Raw genomic sequence first — 21,011 nt, forward strand, 5'->3', positions numbered from 1 at the left:
AAATAAAAACAGCATTTTTTAAAACATGTTTGTTCTCTTTCTTTCTGAGATATTGCTGCATCTATCCTCAAGTGGCTAAACCAAATGTTGACATTGGATAAAACACAATATGCTCATCTAATCAATCTTCTTTCATATATGACTAATACTTCCCCACACTCTTTATATTTACTCTCTAGCGTAAGTTAAGTTATATTTCTACTATAAGTTTTTAATGAGCAATGATCCCTCACTGAATGTCTCCTTGAAGCATATATATTTGTCTCTGTTCTACTGTCTGACAGAGTGACAAGTGAACCCTAATTTAAATGAGTAGAGGCATATTTTTGAATAAAGGGCTAATTGCCACCCTAGAATGCAGATGATCACTATGTATTGTAATAATCTGCTGCACTGAAAATCAAAGGAATTTTTTTATGACACAGCATTGTTACAGAGTACCTATCTGCTTCTATTTAGAGAGGATATCACACTTTTAAATAAGAAGTTATATCCCTCTCTAATTTGCAGATGATCACTGTGGCACCAGGGTTGTTTTTGTTAAAAAGGGAGGGGGGCATCTATCAACCTCATAAATAACACAGAAAGTCATAAAACCTCAGTATGGAAAAAAAAACCAACAACAATGTCATTTGTTTTTGCTAACTAAAACCACAGCCCAATACAATGGGCTGATCATGTAGGAAGAGAATACCTCATTATGTTTTCTTTCTAATTATTTACACAAAGTCCTCCTTATCTTCTTTATTACTGTTTCCTCAACTGCTAGTACTTAAGAGAAAACAATGGAAAATTAACATTTTAGTACCTATTGGTCAAAGGCCCTTACTGGGAGCATCATTTTATCTAAACCTTCTTGTTTACATAATTTTAATATAACCAAAACTTGAGTTCAGAAATGTTCAGTATAAGTTTGGATATAATAGGCAAAATTAGCTATTTGAAATGAGAAAATAAAAGTGAAGGTGCTATTTGTAAACAATTTAATACACTCCAGTTGATAAAATGGATAATTGGGAACGCATTAAAAAAGGAGAACATATTAAGAGTGCACTGTCCCTTTAACCCCTTAAGAACCAGCAATGTACTCTGTACGTCGCTAGTCATTCTATGGGGATTGCATTTTTAATAGCGCTGGCGGCGAGACCCCCACTATTATAACCAAGAAAACCCTTTACGGCCAGCTACATACAGGGTATATCGTGATTTTTAAGGAGTTAAGACAAATGGAACAGAAAACACTGGGCTGTGCATTGCTATAACAACAGATCTTCACATTTTCAAAGTGAACATTTTATAAGTGAGGCACTAGCAATAGAATTATACAAGAACTGCACTCACTACTCAGCACAGTGCTGCTTATTAAGACAACATGCTGCCTATTGACATCTGCTGAAGAATTGCACACTACATCAAGCTAACCCTATTCTCTCTCCTCTGCTTTCAGGTACGTGAATAGAGACCCTGTCAATCTGCAACTATTCACTGCACTCTGGTGTTTTTTACTCTCCTGTAACTCTCTTCTGGTACGTGAAGAGACCCTGTCAATCTGCAACTATTTACTGCACTCTGGTGTTTTTTACTCTCCTGTAACTCTCTTCTGGTACGTGAATAGATACCCTGTCAATCTGCAACTATTCACTGAACTCTGGTGTTTTTTACTCTCCTGTAACTCTCTTCTGGTACGTGAATAGAGACCCTGTCAATCTGCAACTATTCACTGCACTCTGGGGTTTTTTACTCTCCTGTAACTCTCTAATGGTACATGAATATTTACATAGAGCAAATGATTTTAGTTTGTTAATTTAGTCCTACATCTGTTGTACTGTTATTCAATGTCTTATTTCTAATAGGAAAACAAAAGGGGGTCCAATGGCACTACTTAAAAAGTGGATAAGAACTACTGCCCTATCACAGGATACTCAGGTATTATAACCTGAATTCCAGGGTTGGTGCTGTGTATTATAGAAACTGAATTTACTGGAATTGAGGGGAGTGGGGACTCTCCTCAATAAGAATACACATATAGCAGTCCTGAGTTCTGTCACATAAATTATTTCAAGAGATATAAGTAATCACAGAAAACTACTGTCCGCTAATGTAATGATTAATTACATATGGGTCGAGATAGAAGTGAAAAAATGCACATTAAAATATAACTTTTATTTTTACTAAGTTAAAATGTACATAAACACACACACACAACACGCAATTTAAAACTACGGATAGGGGGGATATAGATCTGCGTGTCAACCTAGTAGTAAATATTAATAGTGTAGTATGCTAAGTGTCCAAGTCCCATACATAAACTAGTTATTCCGAAAAAGTAAGGAGTTATTTATGTTGAGACCGGACAGCATGAAAGAAATTTCTTGTATATACTGCTATATTGACTAATAAGCAGCTGGTACTCCTGAATAAATAACAATGTAATTCAGCAGCTAAGGGTGTAACTGAGAGATATATAAACACAAGGTTTAATAAATGGGTATTACTGGGTTAATAAATCATCAGTGATGGTATACAGGTGGAGTCAATAACTAAGTGTAGCAAGCCACCAGAATGTACAGGTATTAATGTACATATAATTTGTACATGTGAGGCAAACTGTTACAATTTGATCAAATTTGCGAATTGCTAAGTCTTTATAAAAATGACAAAGTAAGTCTTCATCCACTTGTTATGAATGTATCTATTGTCACAACTTACAACAATGTTGTTTGGTCACCATTCATAGATTACTCCCTGCTCTAAATATGGTTGTGTTTAGCTTAGACGCTAAATTAGCATAGATAGACAGAATGAATCCATTATATAGTCAATTTGTGAATATGCAGTATAACTATGTATCTGTCGTAATAGATGTAGGAGCAGAGTAAGTAAACCAATAATGTGTGCCCACATGAATTTAGCATATAGTTCCTAAGTTAAGACACATTATTCAAAACTTGACCGTATTTGCAAAAAACACTATATCTTAATGCATTTGAATAAATTATTGTGTGATTCACGGTTGTTTTAAGAAGTAGCGTGGCTGTTCTTAGTTGAAAGGATTTGATAGCTTACCGCTCAAAATATCAATTAAATTAATTCAAATGCTAAGTCAGAGCGGTCAATACAGGCCCTTTATGTTTGCAACTCACATATGTACACTGTAACTCAGTGTCTCTAGTTTTCTGTATGGCTAAATTGTTACCACCGTTTGTGATTTGTCATAAACACTGTATGTTTAGATTCTGTTTATTAAACCCATTTGATAGAATGTAGCACCATTACTTAGATAATAGAGGTTGATGGTTCACTCTGCTCCTACATCTATTACGACAGATACATAGTTATACTGCATATTCACAAATTGACTATATAATGGATTCATTCTGTCTATCTATGCTAATTTAGCGTCTAAGGTAAACACAACCATATTTAGAGCAGGGAGTAATCTATGAATGGTGACCAAACAACAGTGTTGTAAGTTGTGACAATAGATAAATTCATAACAAGTGGATGAAGACCTACTTTGTCATTTGTATAAAGACTTAGCAATTCGCAAATTTGATCAACTAGTAACAGTTTGCCTCACATGTACAAATTATATGTACATTAATACCTGTACATTTGGGTGGCTTGCTACACTTAGTTATTGACTCCACCTGTATACCATCACTGATGATTTATTAACCCAGTAATACCCATTTATTAAACCTTGTGTTTATATATCTCTCAGTTACACCCTTAGCTGCTGAATTACATTGTTATTTATTCAGGAGTACCAGCTGCTTATTAGTCAATATAGCAGTATATACAAGAAATTTCTTTCATGCTGTCCGGTCTCAACATAAATAACTCCTTACTTTTTCGGAATAACTAGTTTATGTATGGGACTTGGACACTTAGCATGCTACACTATTAATATTTACTACTAGGTTGACACGCAGATCTATATCCCCCCTATCCGTAGATTTAAATTGCGTGTTGTGTGTGTGTTTATGTACATTTTAACTTAGTAAAAATAAAAGTTATATTTTAATGTGCATTTTTTCACTTCTATCTCGACCCATATGTAATTAATCATTACATTAGCGGACAGTAGTTTTCTGTGATTACTTATATCTCTTGAAATTATTTATGTGACAGAACTCAGGAGTGCTATATGTGTATTCTTATTGAGGAGAGTCCCCACTCCCCTCAATTCCAGTAAAGTCTTATTTCTAATGTTCATTTAATTGCCATGTGATGTTCAATCCTTATCAATACTTGCTATTATTCTAAAATGTACAGCTGTCTTATTCCATAGTTTTTAACCTCCCCCAAATTTTATTGTCTGTTTACTTAACATCTCACCCTGACCAGAATCTAACTTTCCAATTGTCTTTGATTAGCAATCAACTAAATTTAGTGGACTCAGCTGACTGCCCTCCCTGCATATATTTCATACCAGTCTGGGATGTGCATTGCACTGGGCTGTGCATTGCTATAACAACATATGTTCACATTTTCAAAGTGAACATTTTATAAGTGAGGCACTAGCAATAGAGTTATACAAGAATTCAAAAAAGATTGGGCAAGGGGCAAGAAAAAGGCAGGTACTTTTGTAATATTATGTCTGATATACCTTACTGTTTTCTTACGCAATTGCTACTGTAATACTGTGCCTTATGTGTTTAACTGGTTCCCTCTTTTGTAAAAATGCCTAATATCTTCTTATTTCTTTATGCTGCCTTCTGTCTCTATAACAAACTACATTATTCAATTACTCCTTCTCCCTCTCCTGCACTGTTCATTAGCCCATCTCTCTTAAACTCACCTTACTTTTGCACTCATGAACTTTACCTATTCCTAAACACTCTCTCTCCCCCCTGCACCTTGTCTCAAAAGCAGTCTCACTACTGCAAATCTGTATCTCATCTCATGTCGCTCTCCCTCTTGCTTTTACTAACTGCTGGTGACATCTCCCCTAATCCTGGTCCCCAACAACTGCCTAGCCGTGCACATCCATGTATACCATCCCACAGACTCAAAAAGACAAAACTCTGACAACCTTACTCACATTCCTCTTGCATCAAAAGCCACTTCCCCTTTCACTTGTGCACTTTGGAACTCTCGCTCTGTTTGCAACAAACTAACTTCTATACATAACCTCTTTATCTCCCACTCCGTCAACCTTCTGGCCCTAACAGAAACTTGGCTCTCTCCGCTAGACACAGCGTCCACTGCTGCTCTGTCACATGGGGGTCTCCACTTCAGCCACACTCCTATGTCTGGTAATAGACAAGGAGGTGGTGTAGGTATTTTACTTTCCTCTCGTTGCACCTTTCAACAAATACATCCCATCTCTTCCCTCACATTTTCCTCATTCGAATCCCACATGATTCGCTTATTCTCTCCTCTTTCTATACGTGTTGCAGTCATATACCGTCCTCCTGGCTCCTCAACTCAATTTCTAGATCACTTGGCTGCCTGGCTACCTTATTTCCTTTCCTCAGACACCCCTTCCCTCATTCTTGGTGACTTTAACATCCATCTTGACAATCCCACTGCCTCCTCTGCAAAACAACTTCTGCAACTCACTTCCTCTTTCGGTTTGTCACAATGGACTGATTCTACCACTCATAAAGAAGGTCACTCCCTTGACCTGATCTTTAGCTATCGATGCACCCTCTCAAACTTCACAAACTCCCCCTTTCCTCTTTCTGACCACCATCTCTTTACTTGCAACATATCATCCCTCCCTACAACTCTCCCTCCTTCTGCTCCTCACATCAAACTTCACAGAAGCATTATGTAATTAGATCAACAACAGCTTTCTAATTCCCTCAATCCTCTCCTCTCATCCTTCTCCTCCTTTTCATGCCCTGAACAATCTATCTGCCACTATAATTCCACCCTTACTTCCGTCCTTGACAATCTCGCCCCTCTTACCATAGCTCGGAAATCAAACACTCATCCTCAGCCCTGGCATACTCCTCTGACACGATACCTACGCAGATGTTCCCGTACTGCTGAGCGGCACTGGAGAAAATCTAGGAGTTCAGCTGATTTTCAACAATACAAATTTATCTGGAACTCCTACTACTCTGCCCTTAATTTCCATAAGCAACACTACTTCTCTACTCTTATCTCTAATCTTTCTTCAAACCCAAAACGTTTGTTCTCCACTTTCAATACTCTTCTCCGCCCTCCCCCACCTCCTAATACAACTTCTCTGTCAGCTCAAGACTTTGCCAACCACTTCAATAACAAAATCAACTCCATCAGAAATGAAATCAGCTCTCAACATAATTCCATTCTCTCACCCCCTCAAATGCTCTCAATCAACCACAACCCACATAACCTTAAACTTAGCTCATTCTCCCCTGTTACTGAGGAAGAAGTTTCAGCACTTATACTGCGCTCTCACCTCACTACCTGTCCCCTTGACCCTATCCCCTCACAGCTACTCCCCTCCCTCTCTACCACCATTACCCCTATACTCACACACACTTTCAACCTCTCCCTCAGCACCGGTATATTTCCCTCATCGCTGAAACATGCACTGGTCACACCTATCCTCAAAAAAACCTTCCCTTGATCCTACCTCCCCATCCAACTACCGCCCTATTTCCCTCCTCCCTCTTGCATCAAAGCTTCTCGAAAAACTAGCTTATGCACGCCTATCCCATTTCCTTACAATAAACTCCCTCCTTGACCCATTGCAATCTGGATTTCGTCCCCATCACTCCACAGAGACAGCAATTGTTAAGGTTACCAACGACCTACTTACAGCAAAATCAAAAGGCCACTTCTCTCTGCTTATCCTCCTTGATCTGTCCGCAGCCTTTGACACTGTTGACCACCCTCTCTTGCTCCAAACCCACCAATCCTTTGGCATATGTGACACAGCCCTCTCGTGGCTCTCTTCCTACCTGTCAAACCATACCTTTAGTGTAGCCTTCTCTGGGGCCTCCTCTGCCGCGTCACCACTTTCTGTCGGAGTACCGCAAGGCTCTGTCCTCGTCCCCTTCTCTTCTCAATCTACACGTCCATCACTAGGTTCCCTAATAAACTCCCACGGTTTACAATATCTTTTGCATGCCGATGACACCCAAATCTACTTCTCTGCACCAGACCTTTCTCCTTCCTTGCTAACCCGTGTCACTAACTGTCTTTCTCACATCTCCAACTGGATGTCCTCTCACTACCTCAAGCTAAATCTCTCCAAAACTGAGCTCCTTATTTTCCCCCCTTTTTCTAAACTCTCCACCCCTAATCTCTCTATAACTGTTGAAAGCTCCATCATTACCCCTACCCCGCATGCCCGATGTCTCGGGGTCACACTTGACTCAGATCTTTCTTTCACTTCTCACATTCAGTCATTGGCTAAAGCCTGCCGCTTCCACCTTAAAAACATCTCTAAAATTAGACACTTCATTACACAAGACACAACTAAGATTTTAATCCACTCTCTCATTCTCTCCCGCCTCGATTACTGCAACTCTGTCCTCTCTGGTCTCCCCACCTACCGCCTAGCTCCTTTACAATCCATAATGAATGCCTCTGCCAGACTCATCTTCCTTACACGTCACTCTTCATCTGCTGCACCTCTCTGCCAATCTCTTCACTGGCTTCCTCTTGCCTCTAGGATCAAACACAAAATTCTCATTCTGACATACAAAGCCCTCAACTGCACTGCTCCCCCCTATATCTCAGACCTTGTCTCCAGATACTCTCCCTCCTGTCCCCTTCGCTCTGCTCACGACCTCCTAATCTCCTCCTCTCTTGTCACCTTATCACACTCCCGTTTACAGGACTTCTCCAGACTGGCTCCCATCTTGTGGAACTCTCTGCCTCGCTCCACAAGACTCTCTTCTAGTTTTAAAAGCTTCAAGTGCTCCCTAAAGACTCTACTATTCAGGGATTCATACAACCTACGCTAACCTTTCTTTATACCAGTTCCTCTCCTCCACTGCTATCCCCTGAACCCCCTTAGCATGTAAGCCTAAGAGTCCAGCTGTTTGTTGATCACCTTCTCAAGAGCTGACTACAACAGTGCAACTCTTGGCAGGGCCCTCTACCCATTTGATCCCTATAATTGTTTTGTTGTACTCCGTCTATGTTAATAGCGCTGTGGAATCTGTTGGCGCTCTACAAATAACTAATAATAATAATAATAATAAAAACACCAGCTTACTAGGCAACATATTGGGTGTTCAAGACTGTATAAGGGACCACAGAATGCCATCAGTAATCACCTGATCAAACCTTATGGATATAGAATAAAATAATGGTTGGCCGGACAGCCAATAGGTAAACACCAACAATACAAAGAGAGACATGAATACTCTTACAAAAATTAGGCAATCCTCATTCAAATAAGATGTCTGTAAAGATTGCACAGCAAAATGGAGAAAACAGATAGGGGCTAAATAGCCCTCTTTTCTATATGTAAGGTGATTAAAAGTTAAAATATCAACTTTAATGAATATAATAATAAAACAAGAATAAACCCTTATCTTAAAAGGGACATTATTCACTAGATTTTTCTTTGCATAAATTATTTTTTAGATGATCCATTTATATAGCCCATAAAGGTTTTTGTTTTAAAAAATGTATAGTTTTGCTTATTTTTAAATAACATTGCTCTGCTTTTCAAACTCCTAACCAAGCCCTAAAGTTTTAGGAGAATACAGATGTATACGTACTCCAGCTTGCTCCTGTTTGTGTAAAGAGAGTCTTTTCATATGCAAAGGAAGGGGGAGTGTATGAATACTTCCCACTTGCAGTGGGTGTTCCAGTAACCTTTTAAACAGAGCTAAACTGGAAGCTTCTAAGTGAGCTTTTAAACGGTTTTATACTGTATTTTTAGATCAGTATCTGTGCATATTATTCTTTATAGTAGTGTCTATAACATGCAGTCATATGAAAATTGATGTATACTGTCCCTTTAACACCCACCACCAACAATCTAAAGAAAGTAAACTGTGGGTCAATCCCCTGTATTCCTGGCCGATAACTGGAAGCGCCGGCTTCAGTTACCCAAATATGTCTGTAAAGATGCCAGGTCATTGTCAAAACAATGACAAATGCCTTACAACTCTGATCCTATCTTGGGAATCTGGTGCCTTTATCGGAGCTTACGCCTTCACAACAGAAATATACCATAAAAATACTAATTTAAAACAACTGAGTACTATAACAAAAGTTACACATATTTTTAACTACTATAAATGAGTTTGGAAAGAGGTTGGAACATCCATACACTGTCAAAATGAGCGAAAGTACCATTCCCTGAAATCAGAAATGCGTGTGTATCAATAAGGATAGCACAAAAAAAAAAAAAAAAATCACTAGATGGTTACTCATAAACGCTGCACCACGCCAATGTGCTGAATGCAGCAGACTGAGCACTTACAGTGGCTCAGCTCACTGAATCCCTGTCACAAGAGCACTCATCTCTCTTATGCTTGTTAACAAACAGGGGCTCTTAGTAGATTGCTAATATATATATATACACAGAAACAATCGGCTGGTCTCTGATTGTTTGTATACCATGACTCTAAAATGTAGTTTTACAAATGTTTATTAAAACAAAAAGCCAACAGGCTATAAAACATCATGCAATGGGGGTTTTTTTCAGCTAACAATGTGTACATACTAACAATCTGCTAAGAGCCTCAGTTTATTACCAAGCTTATATAAGAGAGCTAAATGTTCCTTTGACGGGGATTCAGTGAGCTGGGCCACAGTGAGTGCGCAGTTTACTCCATTCAGCACATTGGAGTGCTGCAGCATTTGCGAGCAATCATCTAGTAATTGTATATGCACTATCCTTATAGAGGAGATCTATGCCATGTGGCGCATGATTTGTGTCTTATAGTTTTACCAAGAAGCTGATTGTTTTTTTTTAAGACATATTTCTGCCGTTGGGACTCACTTGAGTTCATCTCTTGTGAGGACTAAATTGTATATATGTATATATTTATATTATTTGGCTATTTTAAAAACATATTTTTTTTCTTGTGTGTTTGTGTATGTGTCCCCTTTTTCTAGTTTCTAATAAGAAGTTGTTATTTGTAATTAGATGAATAGACAGATAGATGAGAAGATAACTGAGAGACAGATGTGGCATTTAAATGTTGTATATCAAATGTATATAGCTTTGGAACTGCAGTTTATCTTGGATGGGCAGTAACTATATGCTCTAGAAATCTGAAATAAATTGGAGTAATACTTTTCAGATGTTTAAACAAAAGAAATATATACTTGGCCATATAAAGATATATAGCTAAAGCTCCAGCTAAAATTACTGCATCAGTCTTCATGATATATAGCATAGAGATATATTATATTATCAGTTTGCTGATTTGATGAGCAAATGAGCACTAGACCCAGACATAATTATTTGCAGTGACGATATTTTAATGTTGGACTCATATGCAAGCAGCCATAATTAATTTTAGGAGCCGGTGACGTTGCCATTTTTATGCCAGACTGAATGACTCACTGATGAATTAGGGCCAAAGAAGTCAGTTAATATTCATTGTATTAGCTTTATGATCATGTATCATAGCTTAGACTGGTATACCCTAAACTTAAAGGGTCAGTAAACCTTAAAATTAATGTTATATAATTCTGCACATAGTGCAGAATTATATAACATTATATTAGCCAACCATTATTTAACATATTATTGCCTTTTTATTTTTAGCAAAAAAACGCTGTTTTACAGACCCGCTCTCTGGGCTCTGCTGAGCTGGGGTTTTTTTTTTCCTCAGCGCATCATGCCAGCTGTATAGTCACAGCCCGGCCCGACCGTGCCATAAGACTAAGTGCAGCTCGCTCCCGCTCTGTCAGGAGCGAGCTGCACTTAGTCTTATGGCACGGTCGGGCCGGGCTGTGACTATACAGCTGGCCCGATGCGCTGAGGAAAAAAAACAGACCCGCTCAGCAGAGCCCAGAGAGCGGATCTGTAAAACAGCGTTTTTTGCTAAAAATAAAAAGGCAATAATATGTTAAATAATGGTTGGCTAATATAATGTTATATAATTCTGCACTATGTGCAGAATTATATAACATTAATTTTAAGGTTTACTGTCCCTTTAAAGTTCTGCAGCTCAATTCTGTGCATTCTTTAAGGAAGCAGTGACATTATTTACATAGAGAATGTGTCCTGATAGACTATCTACTTGTCTATGTGACGTTATTACAAAAATGTACAACTGCTAAAGCAGCTATGAAGAATCTATATAGCTCAGGCTATAGCATCCCTTGTCACCTGCGAAACCTTGCTCAAGGAATATATATTATATTAATTTGCAAAAATATATTTTCAAAAATGACCTGATTATTTGGTAAATAAAAAAGAATTAATTAGTTATAGAAAAAAAAAAATTACCTTTTCTATGACACATAGTATCCCAGGAATTAAAGTATCTTGTCCTTCATTTTTCCCACAAGATGAATGTATAAATACACCTTCATGATGAAACACAATCTGAAATTTTAAAGCAAAATGTTGTATTATTTATTTTTCATCTAAGAAACAACCACTTAGATGATATTAATTAGCATCCTAACATAGCTTCAGGTAACTATGATTCTGTATATGTGTTCTCCTTGACCAGTTTTTTTGGGGGGTTTTTAACAAATTATAGAAAATATTTTAACACATTTAAAACAATGTGGTATATGACAATCCTAAAAATATTTTAACACATTAATGTTTTGAATTAACATCATTACTAAACAGAACAATACATGCACTTCCTATATGCAAAAAAAAATTGTGGTAACTGATCAGAAGAGCATGTCTGTGTCATCCATTGCCAGCAAGCATGCAATCAATAACAAATAAGCCAATGGCATAAGAGTACATAATAAAATAGAAAGTCACATTGTAGTAAAATGGCAACAACCTGACTTTCAGATGAGGAAGATATGCAAACAATGATGGAGTATAGTTTATTTATATTCATTAAAAAAAAAATACAAAACGTTAATCCACTTATTTAAATTTTAGGTTTAATTATACATATGCATAATTGCACAATATTATAGAAAAGAAACTGTGCTGCCAAGGATTTGAGCCAATTACTTCTTAAAGGGATACTAAACCCAATTTTTTTCTTTCATGAATCAGATAGAGCATGCGATTTTAAGCAACTTTCTAATTTATTCCTATTATCAAATTGTATTTGTTCTCTTGCTCTCTTTATTTGAAAAGCAAGAACCTAAGATTAGGAGCCGGACCATTTTTGGTTCAGCACCTGGGTTGTGCTTGCTGATTGGTGGCTAAATGTACCCACCAATCAGCAAGCGCTATCCAGGGTGCTGAACCAAAAATGTGCCGGCTCCTTAGATTTACATTCCTGATTTCCAAATAAAGATCGCAAGAGAACAAAGAAAATTTGATAAAAGGAGTAAATTAGAAAGTTACTTACAATTGCATGCTCTATCTGAATCATGAAAGAAAATAATTGGGTTAAGTATCCCTTTAATGTATGTTTCAGAAACCTAACAATAAAAACATAGAAATAAAACAGCAAAAACATAGGACAAACACCTTGTTATGCATTATGCTGATTTGCTATAGAACATCATATTAGCCAAATCTAAACGTTTTCAAAACAAACATCTGGCTTGCTGCAATTATTTGTCAATAGCCAAACCACACCCAATATATGTCTTATTTGAAGGAGACAATCTGGAATTGAATGAGCAGACTGCACGGCTAGCCATGGTTATAATGTAAGAACAGAGTGCATTGTTTTGCCGTTATTTACTAAAGTCAATTGGGGAAGATTTGTAGCAGGGTTAGCCCTTTTGAAGTCTGCAGTGGGAATTTCAAGTTCTGAGGAGTAAAAAAATACCCATTTTTCAGTGAAAGTCAATCCTAGCATTTCTGAAACGCTAGAATTGACCATTGGAACAAAAGAAGGGGACTTTTATTCATGAAGTATAGAATACTACATGCAGAAAGCTCCTTTATTTGTGTCATGCGTTTGCCACACTGAGCTGCTCAGGCAGCCCACGGCAGAACGCCCTTTTGCTTCAGAGGTAACATTTTCACCACTTAGCCAATAGCCGTGCGGGAAATCCGGCTCGGTGCCCTGTGGAGCCGGATTTCCTGCACGCTATTTGCTAAGAGGTAAAAAGTCACCAACTCAGTGCGGCAAACCCTTGAAACAAATAAAGGAGCTTTCTTCATGAAGTATTTCATACTTCATGAAAGTCCCCATTTTTTGTTCCAATGGTCAATCCTAGCTTTTCACAAACACTAGGATTGACTTTCACTTTAAGTGGAATGACAAGGGGACAAAATAAATTATGAAAGGTGTTTCATTACACATAACTAAGCATTTTATTAAATTTTATAAATTTAAATCAATTGTATCTTTAATTTATTTTTCTAACTAAATTAATGCAGAATCCATTACTTCCTGCCACAGCCCTTCAAGGAGGCTGGGTCTCTACAGGAAGACAAAGGAATATCTTTTACTTTGAAATGTTGCTAGGGGACACCAAAAAATAGCTCAAGTCAGTTTATTGACTATCATCGGAAGAGGCCTTCTGCTGCAAAAATCATGTGACAATATAACATAATTTATGCTTACCTGATAAATTCCTTTCTTCTGTAGTGTGATCAGTCCACGGGTCATCATTACTTGTGGGATATTAACTGCTCCCCTACAGCAAGTGCAAGAGGATTCACCCAGCAGAGTTGCTATATAGCTCCTCCCCTCTACGTCACCTCCAGTCATTCGACCAAGGACCAACGAGAAAGGAGAAGCCAAGGGTGTAGTGGTGACTGGAGTATAATTTAAAAAATATTTACCTGCCTTAAAAAACAGGGCGGGCCGTGGACTGATCACACTACAGAAGAAAGGAATTTATCAGGTAAGCATAAATTATGTTTTCTTCTGTTAAGTGTGATCAGTCCACGGGTCATCATTACTTGTGGGATACCAATACCAAAGCAAAAGTACACGGATGACGGGAGGGATAGGCAGGCTCTTTATACAGAAGGAACCACTGCCTGAAGAACCTTTCTCCCAAAAATAGCCTCCGAGGAAGCAAAAGTGTCAAATTTGTAAAATTTGGAAAAAGTATGAAGCGAAGACCAAGTTGCAGCCTTGCAAATCTGTTCAACAGAGGCCTCATTCTTAAAGGCCCAAGTGGAAGCCACAGCTCTAGTGGAATGAGCTGTAATTCTTTCAGGAGGCTGCTGTCCAGCAGTCTCATAAGCTAAACGAATTATGCTACGAAGCCAAAAAGAGAGAGAGGTAGCAGAAGCTTTTTGACCTCTCCTCTGACCAGAGTAAACGACAAACAGGGAAGACGTTTGTCGAAAATCTTTAGTTGCCTGTAAATAAAATTTAAGGGCACGAACTACATCCAGATTGTGCAAAAGACGTTCCTTCCTCGAAGAAGGATTTGGGCACAAGGATGGAACAACAATCTCCTGATTGATATTCCTGTTAGTGACTACCTTAGGTAAGAACCCAGGCTTAGTACGCAGAACTACCTTATCCGAGTGAAAAATCAAATAAGGAGAATCACAATGTAAGGCTGATAACTCAGAGACTCTTCGAGCCGAGGAAATAGCCATTAAAAATAGAACTTTCCAAGATAACAACTTTATATCAATGGAATGAAGGGGTTCAAACGGAACACCCTGTAAAACGTTAAGAACAAGGTTTAAACTCCATGGTGGAGCCACAGCTTTAAACACAGGTTTAATCCTGGCCAAAGCCTGACAAAAAGCCTGAACGTCTGGAACTTCTGACAGACTCTTGTGTAACAGAATGGACAGAGCTGAGATCTGTCCCTTTAAGGAACTAGCGGATAACCCCTTTTCTAAACCTTCTTGTAGAAAAGACAATATCCTAGGAATCCTAACCTTACTCCAAGAGTAACCTTTGGATTCGCACCAATATAGGTATTTACGCCATATTTTATGGTAAATCTTTCTGGTGACAGGCTTCCTAGCCTGTATTAAGGTATCAATAACTGACTCAGAAAAACCACGCTTTGATAAGATCAAGCGTTCAATTTCCAAGCAGTCAGCTTCAGAGAAGTTAGATTTTGATGTTTGAAAGGACCCTGAATCAGAAGGTCCTGTTTCAGAGGTAACGACCAAGGTGGACAGAATGACATGTCCACCAGATCTGTATACCAAGTCCTGCGTGGCCATGCAGGCGCTATTAGAATCACTGATGCTTTCTCCTGTTTGATTCTGGCAATCAATCGAGGAAGCATCGGGAAAGGTGGAAACACATAAGCCATCCTGAAGGTCCATGGTGCTGTCAAGGCATCTATCAGGACCGCTCCCGGATCCCTGGATCTGGACCCGTAGCGCGGAAGCTTGGCGTTCTGTCGAGACGCCATGAGATCTATCTCTGGTTTGCCCCAACGTGGAAGTATTTGGGCAAAGACCTCTGGATGAAGTTCCCACTCCCCCGGATGAAAAGTCTGACGACTTAAGAAATCCGCCTCCCAGTTCTCCACTCCCGGGATGTGGATTGCAGACAGGTGGCAAGAGTGAGACCCTGCCCAGCGAATTATCTTCGATACTTCCATCATTGCTAGGGAGCTTCTTGTCCCTCCCTGATGGTTGATATAAGCTACAGTCGTGATGTTGTCCGACTGGAACCTGATGAACCCCCGAGTTGCTAACTGGGGCCAAGCCAGAAGAGCATTGAGGACTGCTCTCAATTCCAGAATGTTTATTGGAAGAAGACTCTCCTCCTGATTCCATAGTCCCTGAGCCTTCAGAGAATTCCAGACAGCGCCCCAACCTAGTAGGCTGGCGTCTGTTGTTACAATTGACCAGTCTGGCCTGCTGAATGGCATTCCCCTGGACAGATGTGGCCGATAAAGCCACCATAGAAGAGAATTTCTGGTCTCTTGAATGGAATGAAGGACACGGCATGCATTTTGAAGTTTTGTTAACCTGTCCTCTGTCAGGTAAATCTTCATTTCTACAGAATCTATCAGAGTCCCCAGGAAGGGAACTCTTGTGAGTGGAAAGAGAGAACTTTTCTCTTCGTTCACTTTCCATCCATGCGACCTTAGAAATGCCAGTACTATCTCTGTATGAGATTTGGCAGTTTGAAAGCTTGAAGCTTGTATCAGTATGTCGTCTAAGTACGGAGCTACTGAAATTCCTCGCGGTCTTAGTACCGCCAGAAGAGTGCCCAGAACCTTTGTGAAGATTCTTGGAGCCGTAGCCAGTCCGAATGGAAGAGCTACAAACTGGTAATGCCTGTCTAAAAAGGCAAACCTTAGATACCGGTAATGACTTCTGTGAATCGGTATGTGAAGGTAAGCATCCTTTAAATCCACTGTGGTCAAGTACTGACCCTCTTGGATCATGGGCAAAATTGTTCGAATAGTTTCCATCTTGAACGATGGAACTCTTAGGAATTTGTTTAGGATCTTTAAATCCAAGATTGGCCTGAAGGTTCCCTCTTTTTGGGAACTACAAACAGATTTGAGTAAAACCCTTGTCCTTGTTCCAACCGCGGAACTGGATGGATCACTCCCATTAATAAAAGATCTTGTACGCAGCGTAGAAACGCTTCCTTCTTTGTTAGGTTTGTTGACAACCTTGACAGATGAAATCTCCCTCTTGGGGGAGAGGATTTGAAGTCCAGAAGGTATCCCTGAGATATGATCTCTAACGCCCAGGGATCCTGAACATCTCTTGCCCAAGCCTGGGCGAAGAGGGAAAGTCTGCCCCCCACTAGATCCGGTCCCGGATCGGGGGCCCTCAATTCATGCTGTCTTAGGGGCAGTAGCAGGTTTTCTGGCCTGTTTGCCCCTGTTCCAGGACTGGTTAGGTTTCCAGCCTTGTCTGTAGCGAGCAACAGCTCCTTCCTGTTTTGGTGCAGAGGAAGTTGATGCTGCTCCTGCTTTGAAATTACGAAAGGAACGAAAATTGGACTGTCTAGCCTTGGCTTTGGCCTTGTCCTGAGGCAGGGCATGACCTTTACCTCCTGTAATGTCATCAATAATCTCTTTCAAGCCGGGCCCGAATAAGGTCTGCCCTTTGAAAGGAATATTAAGCAATTTAGACGTAACATCAGCTGACCAGGATTTTAGCCACAGAGCTCTGCGTGCCTGAATGGCGAATCCTGAATTTTTAGCTGAAAGTTTAGTTAAATGTACTACGGCATCTGAAATAAATGAATTAGCTAACTTAAGGAATTTAAGTTTGTGTGTGATGTCATCTAGTGTGGATGATTGAAGTGTCTCTTCCAGAGACTCAAACCAAAATGCTGCTGCAGCCGTGACAGGCGCAATACATGCAAGAGGTTGCAATATAAACCCTTGTTGAACAAACATTTTCTTAAGGTAACCCTCTAATTTTTTATCCATTGGATCTGAAAAAGCACAGCTATCCTCCACTGGGATAGTGGTACGCTTAGCTAAAGTAGAAACTGCTCCCTCCACCTTAGGGACCATTTGCCATAAGTCCCGTGTAGCGGCGTCTATTGGAAACATTTTTCTGAATATAGGAGGGGGTGAGAAAGGCACACCGGGTCTATCCCACTCCTTAGTAACAATGTCAGTAAGTCTCTTAGGTATAGGAAAAACGTCAGTACTCGTCGGTACCGCAAAATATTTATCCAACCTACACATTTTTTCTGGGATTGCAACTGTGTTACAATCATTCAGAGCCGCTAATACCTCCCCTAGTAACACACGGAGGTTCTCAAGCTTAAATTTAAAATTTGAAATGTCTGAGTCCAGTTTATTTGGATCAGAACCGTCACCCACAGAATGAAGCTCTCCGTCTTCACGTTCTGCAAACTGTGACGCAGTATCAGACATGGCCCTTGCATTATCAGCGCACTCTGTTCTCATCCCAGAGTGATCACGTTTACCTCTTAGTTCTGGTAGTTTAGCCAAAACTTCAGTCATAACAGTAGCCATATCTTGTAATGTGATTTGTAATGGCCGCCCAGATGCACTCGGCGCTACAATATCACGCACCTCCTGAGCGGGAGATGCAGGTACTGACACGTGAGGCGAGTTAGTCGGCATAACTCTCCCCTCGTTGTTTGGTGAAATATGTTCAATTTGTACAGATTGACTATTTTTTAAAGTAGCATCAATACATTTAGTACATAAATTTCTATTGGGCTCCACTTTGGCATTAACACATATAGCACAGAGATATTCCTCTGAATCAGACATGTTTAACACACTAGCAAATAAACAGCAACTTGGAAATACTTTTCAAAGTAATTTACAAATAATATGAAAACGAACTGTGCCTTTAAGAAGCACAGAAAATATTATAACAGATAAAATAATTAAGTTATAGCATCAATCTTTGTCAGAATATACAGTTTTAGCAAAGGATTGTTCCCCTCAGCAAATGATAACTAACCCAGGCAGCAGAAAAAAAATACACAAATAAACGTTTTTTATATCACAGTCAATACAATCAGCACAGCTCTGCTGTGAATGATTACTTCCCTCAAAAAAGACTCTTGAGATCCCTGAACTCTGTAGAGATGAACCGGATCATGCAGGAAGAAAATGAACCTCTGACTGAGTTTTTCTGATGCATAGTGAAAGCACCAAAATGGCCCCTCCCCCACACACATAACAGTGAGAGGGATCAGTGAACTGCTCTAATTTAAATCAAAACTATTGCCAAGTGGAAAAAAAGTGCCCAAAACATTTTTTCACCCAGTACCTCAGAGAAAAAAACGTTTTTACATGCCAGCAAAAAAACGTTTTACCTCAATAATTAATTGTCATTTAAAACCTATTGCAAGTCCCTGCAAAATAGGTTAAGTCTATGTATACAGTTTAAAAGCCAGAGAAGTACCATTTCCCAGAAAACTGAAGTGTAAAATATACATACATGACAGCCTGATATCAGCTACATCTACTGCATTCAAGGCTGAGTTTACATTATAACGGTATGGCAGGATTTTCTCATCAATTCCATGTCAGAAAATAATAAACTGCTACATACCTCTTTGCAGATTAATCTGCCTGCTGTCCCCTGATCTGAAGTTTACCTCTCCTCAGATGGCCGAGAAACAGCAATATGATCTTAACTACTCCGGCTAAAATCATAGAAAAACTCAGGTAGATTCTTCTTCAAATTCTACCAGAGAAGGAATAACACACTCCGGTGCTATTATAAAATAACAAACTTTTGATTGAAGATATAAAAACTAAATATATCACCATAGTCCTCTCACACATCCTATCTAGTCGTTGGGTGCAAGAGAATGACTGGGGGTGACGTAGAGGGGAGGAGCTATATAGCAACTCTGCTGGGTGAATCCTCTTGCACTTCCTGTAGGGGAGCAGTTAATATCCCACAAGTAATGATGACCCGTGGACTGATCACACTTAACAGAAGAAAACTTAGGTTTTGTAATTCTGCTTACTTAACTTGCTGTAGGCAGGGGCTACACTGAGAATGTTTATTTTTCAAGAAAACAGTTTTTTCACTTTTGTAACACAATCCGTTTCTTTTTATGTTTTAATTATTTTTATTTATTTTTTACTAAAGAAGAACTGTTTCATATCCATTTAAGCAATGCATGAGTATATTCAATAGGCAGGCAAAAAACATGGGGGCAGTGTCAAATGTATTTTTAAATAAGGGTATTATGGTATTTTAACATTTTCAAATACTGTAGCCCTATACTTGCATTGTACAAAGGGCTATAACATGTTCTTGTTTGCAAACAAAAGCCTTGTTTTTAAAATGTAGAATTATTCTAAGTATCTCAGAATGTGATGTGACAAAGATGTTTAGAGCAGAAAAAAATCAGCTTTCTACCTGATGCTAAAGAGATCCTATAAGGTAAGATGACTCTTTAAAAAAAAGGGGTCACATGCTAATATGGCTATTTAACGATCACCATGGCACATATAAATATAGACAAAAAGCATGATAGTGTAGTAAACCTCCGTCAACCACCATAAAATCTTCCATTTCAAATGAGAAATTTAAAATTATTGGATCCTTAGAGTTTTCCAATCAGAACCAGCAGTTCTCTGCGAGTATTGTGCAGTATTTCTATCTAAATAAATATCCAATTGAAGTTTTGTGGATTTTTATTTTGGTGAAGTTTTTGTTCAATTCATAACACATATTTGACTATTGTGGAGCCTGGGTGAGCTAGCTAGGAAGTTCCTAATTTACCCATACTGCATATACAGCACCTAGGTGGTGCTTTCTAAAGTGTGACTATTTGCCCTCATAGTGTGAGAGTGTTTGGAGTGTCAAGTATAATCAGACATACTCTGCCATTGGAGGGTGTGTGCTTTACTTTTGCAGTGTCCGGGAAAACTGTGGATCCTGGAGTGAGCTAGCTGGGAGGCTCCTAATCTACCCAGATTGAGCATTTAGCATCTGTTTGGTGCTTGGGAAATTGTAAGTAAAAGTCTTTGTGGTGTGTGGGTGATTGGAATCTTAAAAAGGGACAGTCTAAACCAGAATTGTTATTGTTTAAAAATATAAATAATCCCTTAATTACCGATTCCCCAGTTTTGCATAACCAACACTGTTATATTAATATACTGTATGTTTTACCTCTGTTATTACCTTGTATCTAAGCCTCTGCAGACTGCCCCCTTATCTCAGTGCTTTTAACAGACATGCAATTTAGCCAATCAGTGCAGACTCCTAAATAACTCCACAGGAGTGAGCACAATGATATCTATATGACACACATGAACTAGTACTGTCTAACAGTGAAAAACTTTCAAAATGCTCTGAGCTAAGAGGCGGTTTTCAACGGTTTAGAAATCAGTTTGAGTCTACCTAGTAGGGCTGGGCGATATAGGCAAAAATAAAAATCACGATTTTGGACCCAAAAAAAAAAAAATCGAGATTGCGATTTAAGCGACATTTTCTTATAAATTACTATAACACCTTAATTTTTCAATAAAAAGACTACAGAATCTTAATGTACATGTCTCTCAATGTCCAATACACTCTGGGAGCATACAAGTACAAACCACATTATATATATATATATATATATATATATATA

At 38.9% G+C, this 21,011-nt stretch overlaps 1 protein-coding gene across 1 annotated transcript in view; it reads right to left on the reverse strand.

Annotated features, from left to right (window-relative positions):
• The window catches only part of TBC1D15 (TBC1 domain family member 15), a 903,088-nt gene that overhangs the window by 869,293 nt on the left and 12,784 nt on the right, over positions 1-21,011 (reverse strand). The window contains exon 2 of the mRNA XM_053719215.1: positions 11,372-11,470. Coding sequence (XP_053575190.1) covers positions 11,372-11,470 — 99 coding nt within the window. The remainder of the gene's footprint in view (positions 1-11,371; positions 11,471-21,011) is intronic.

This window comes from Bombina bombina, chromosome 6 (genome assembly GCF_027579735.1).
Source record: "Bombina bombina isolate aBomBom1 chromosome 6, aBomBom1.pri, whole genome shotgun sequence".
In the NCBI taxonomy this organism is placed as follows: domain Eukaryota; kingdom Metazoa; phylum Chordata; class Amphibia; order Anura; family Bombinatoridae; genus Bombina; species Bombina bombina.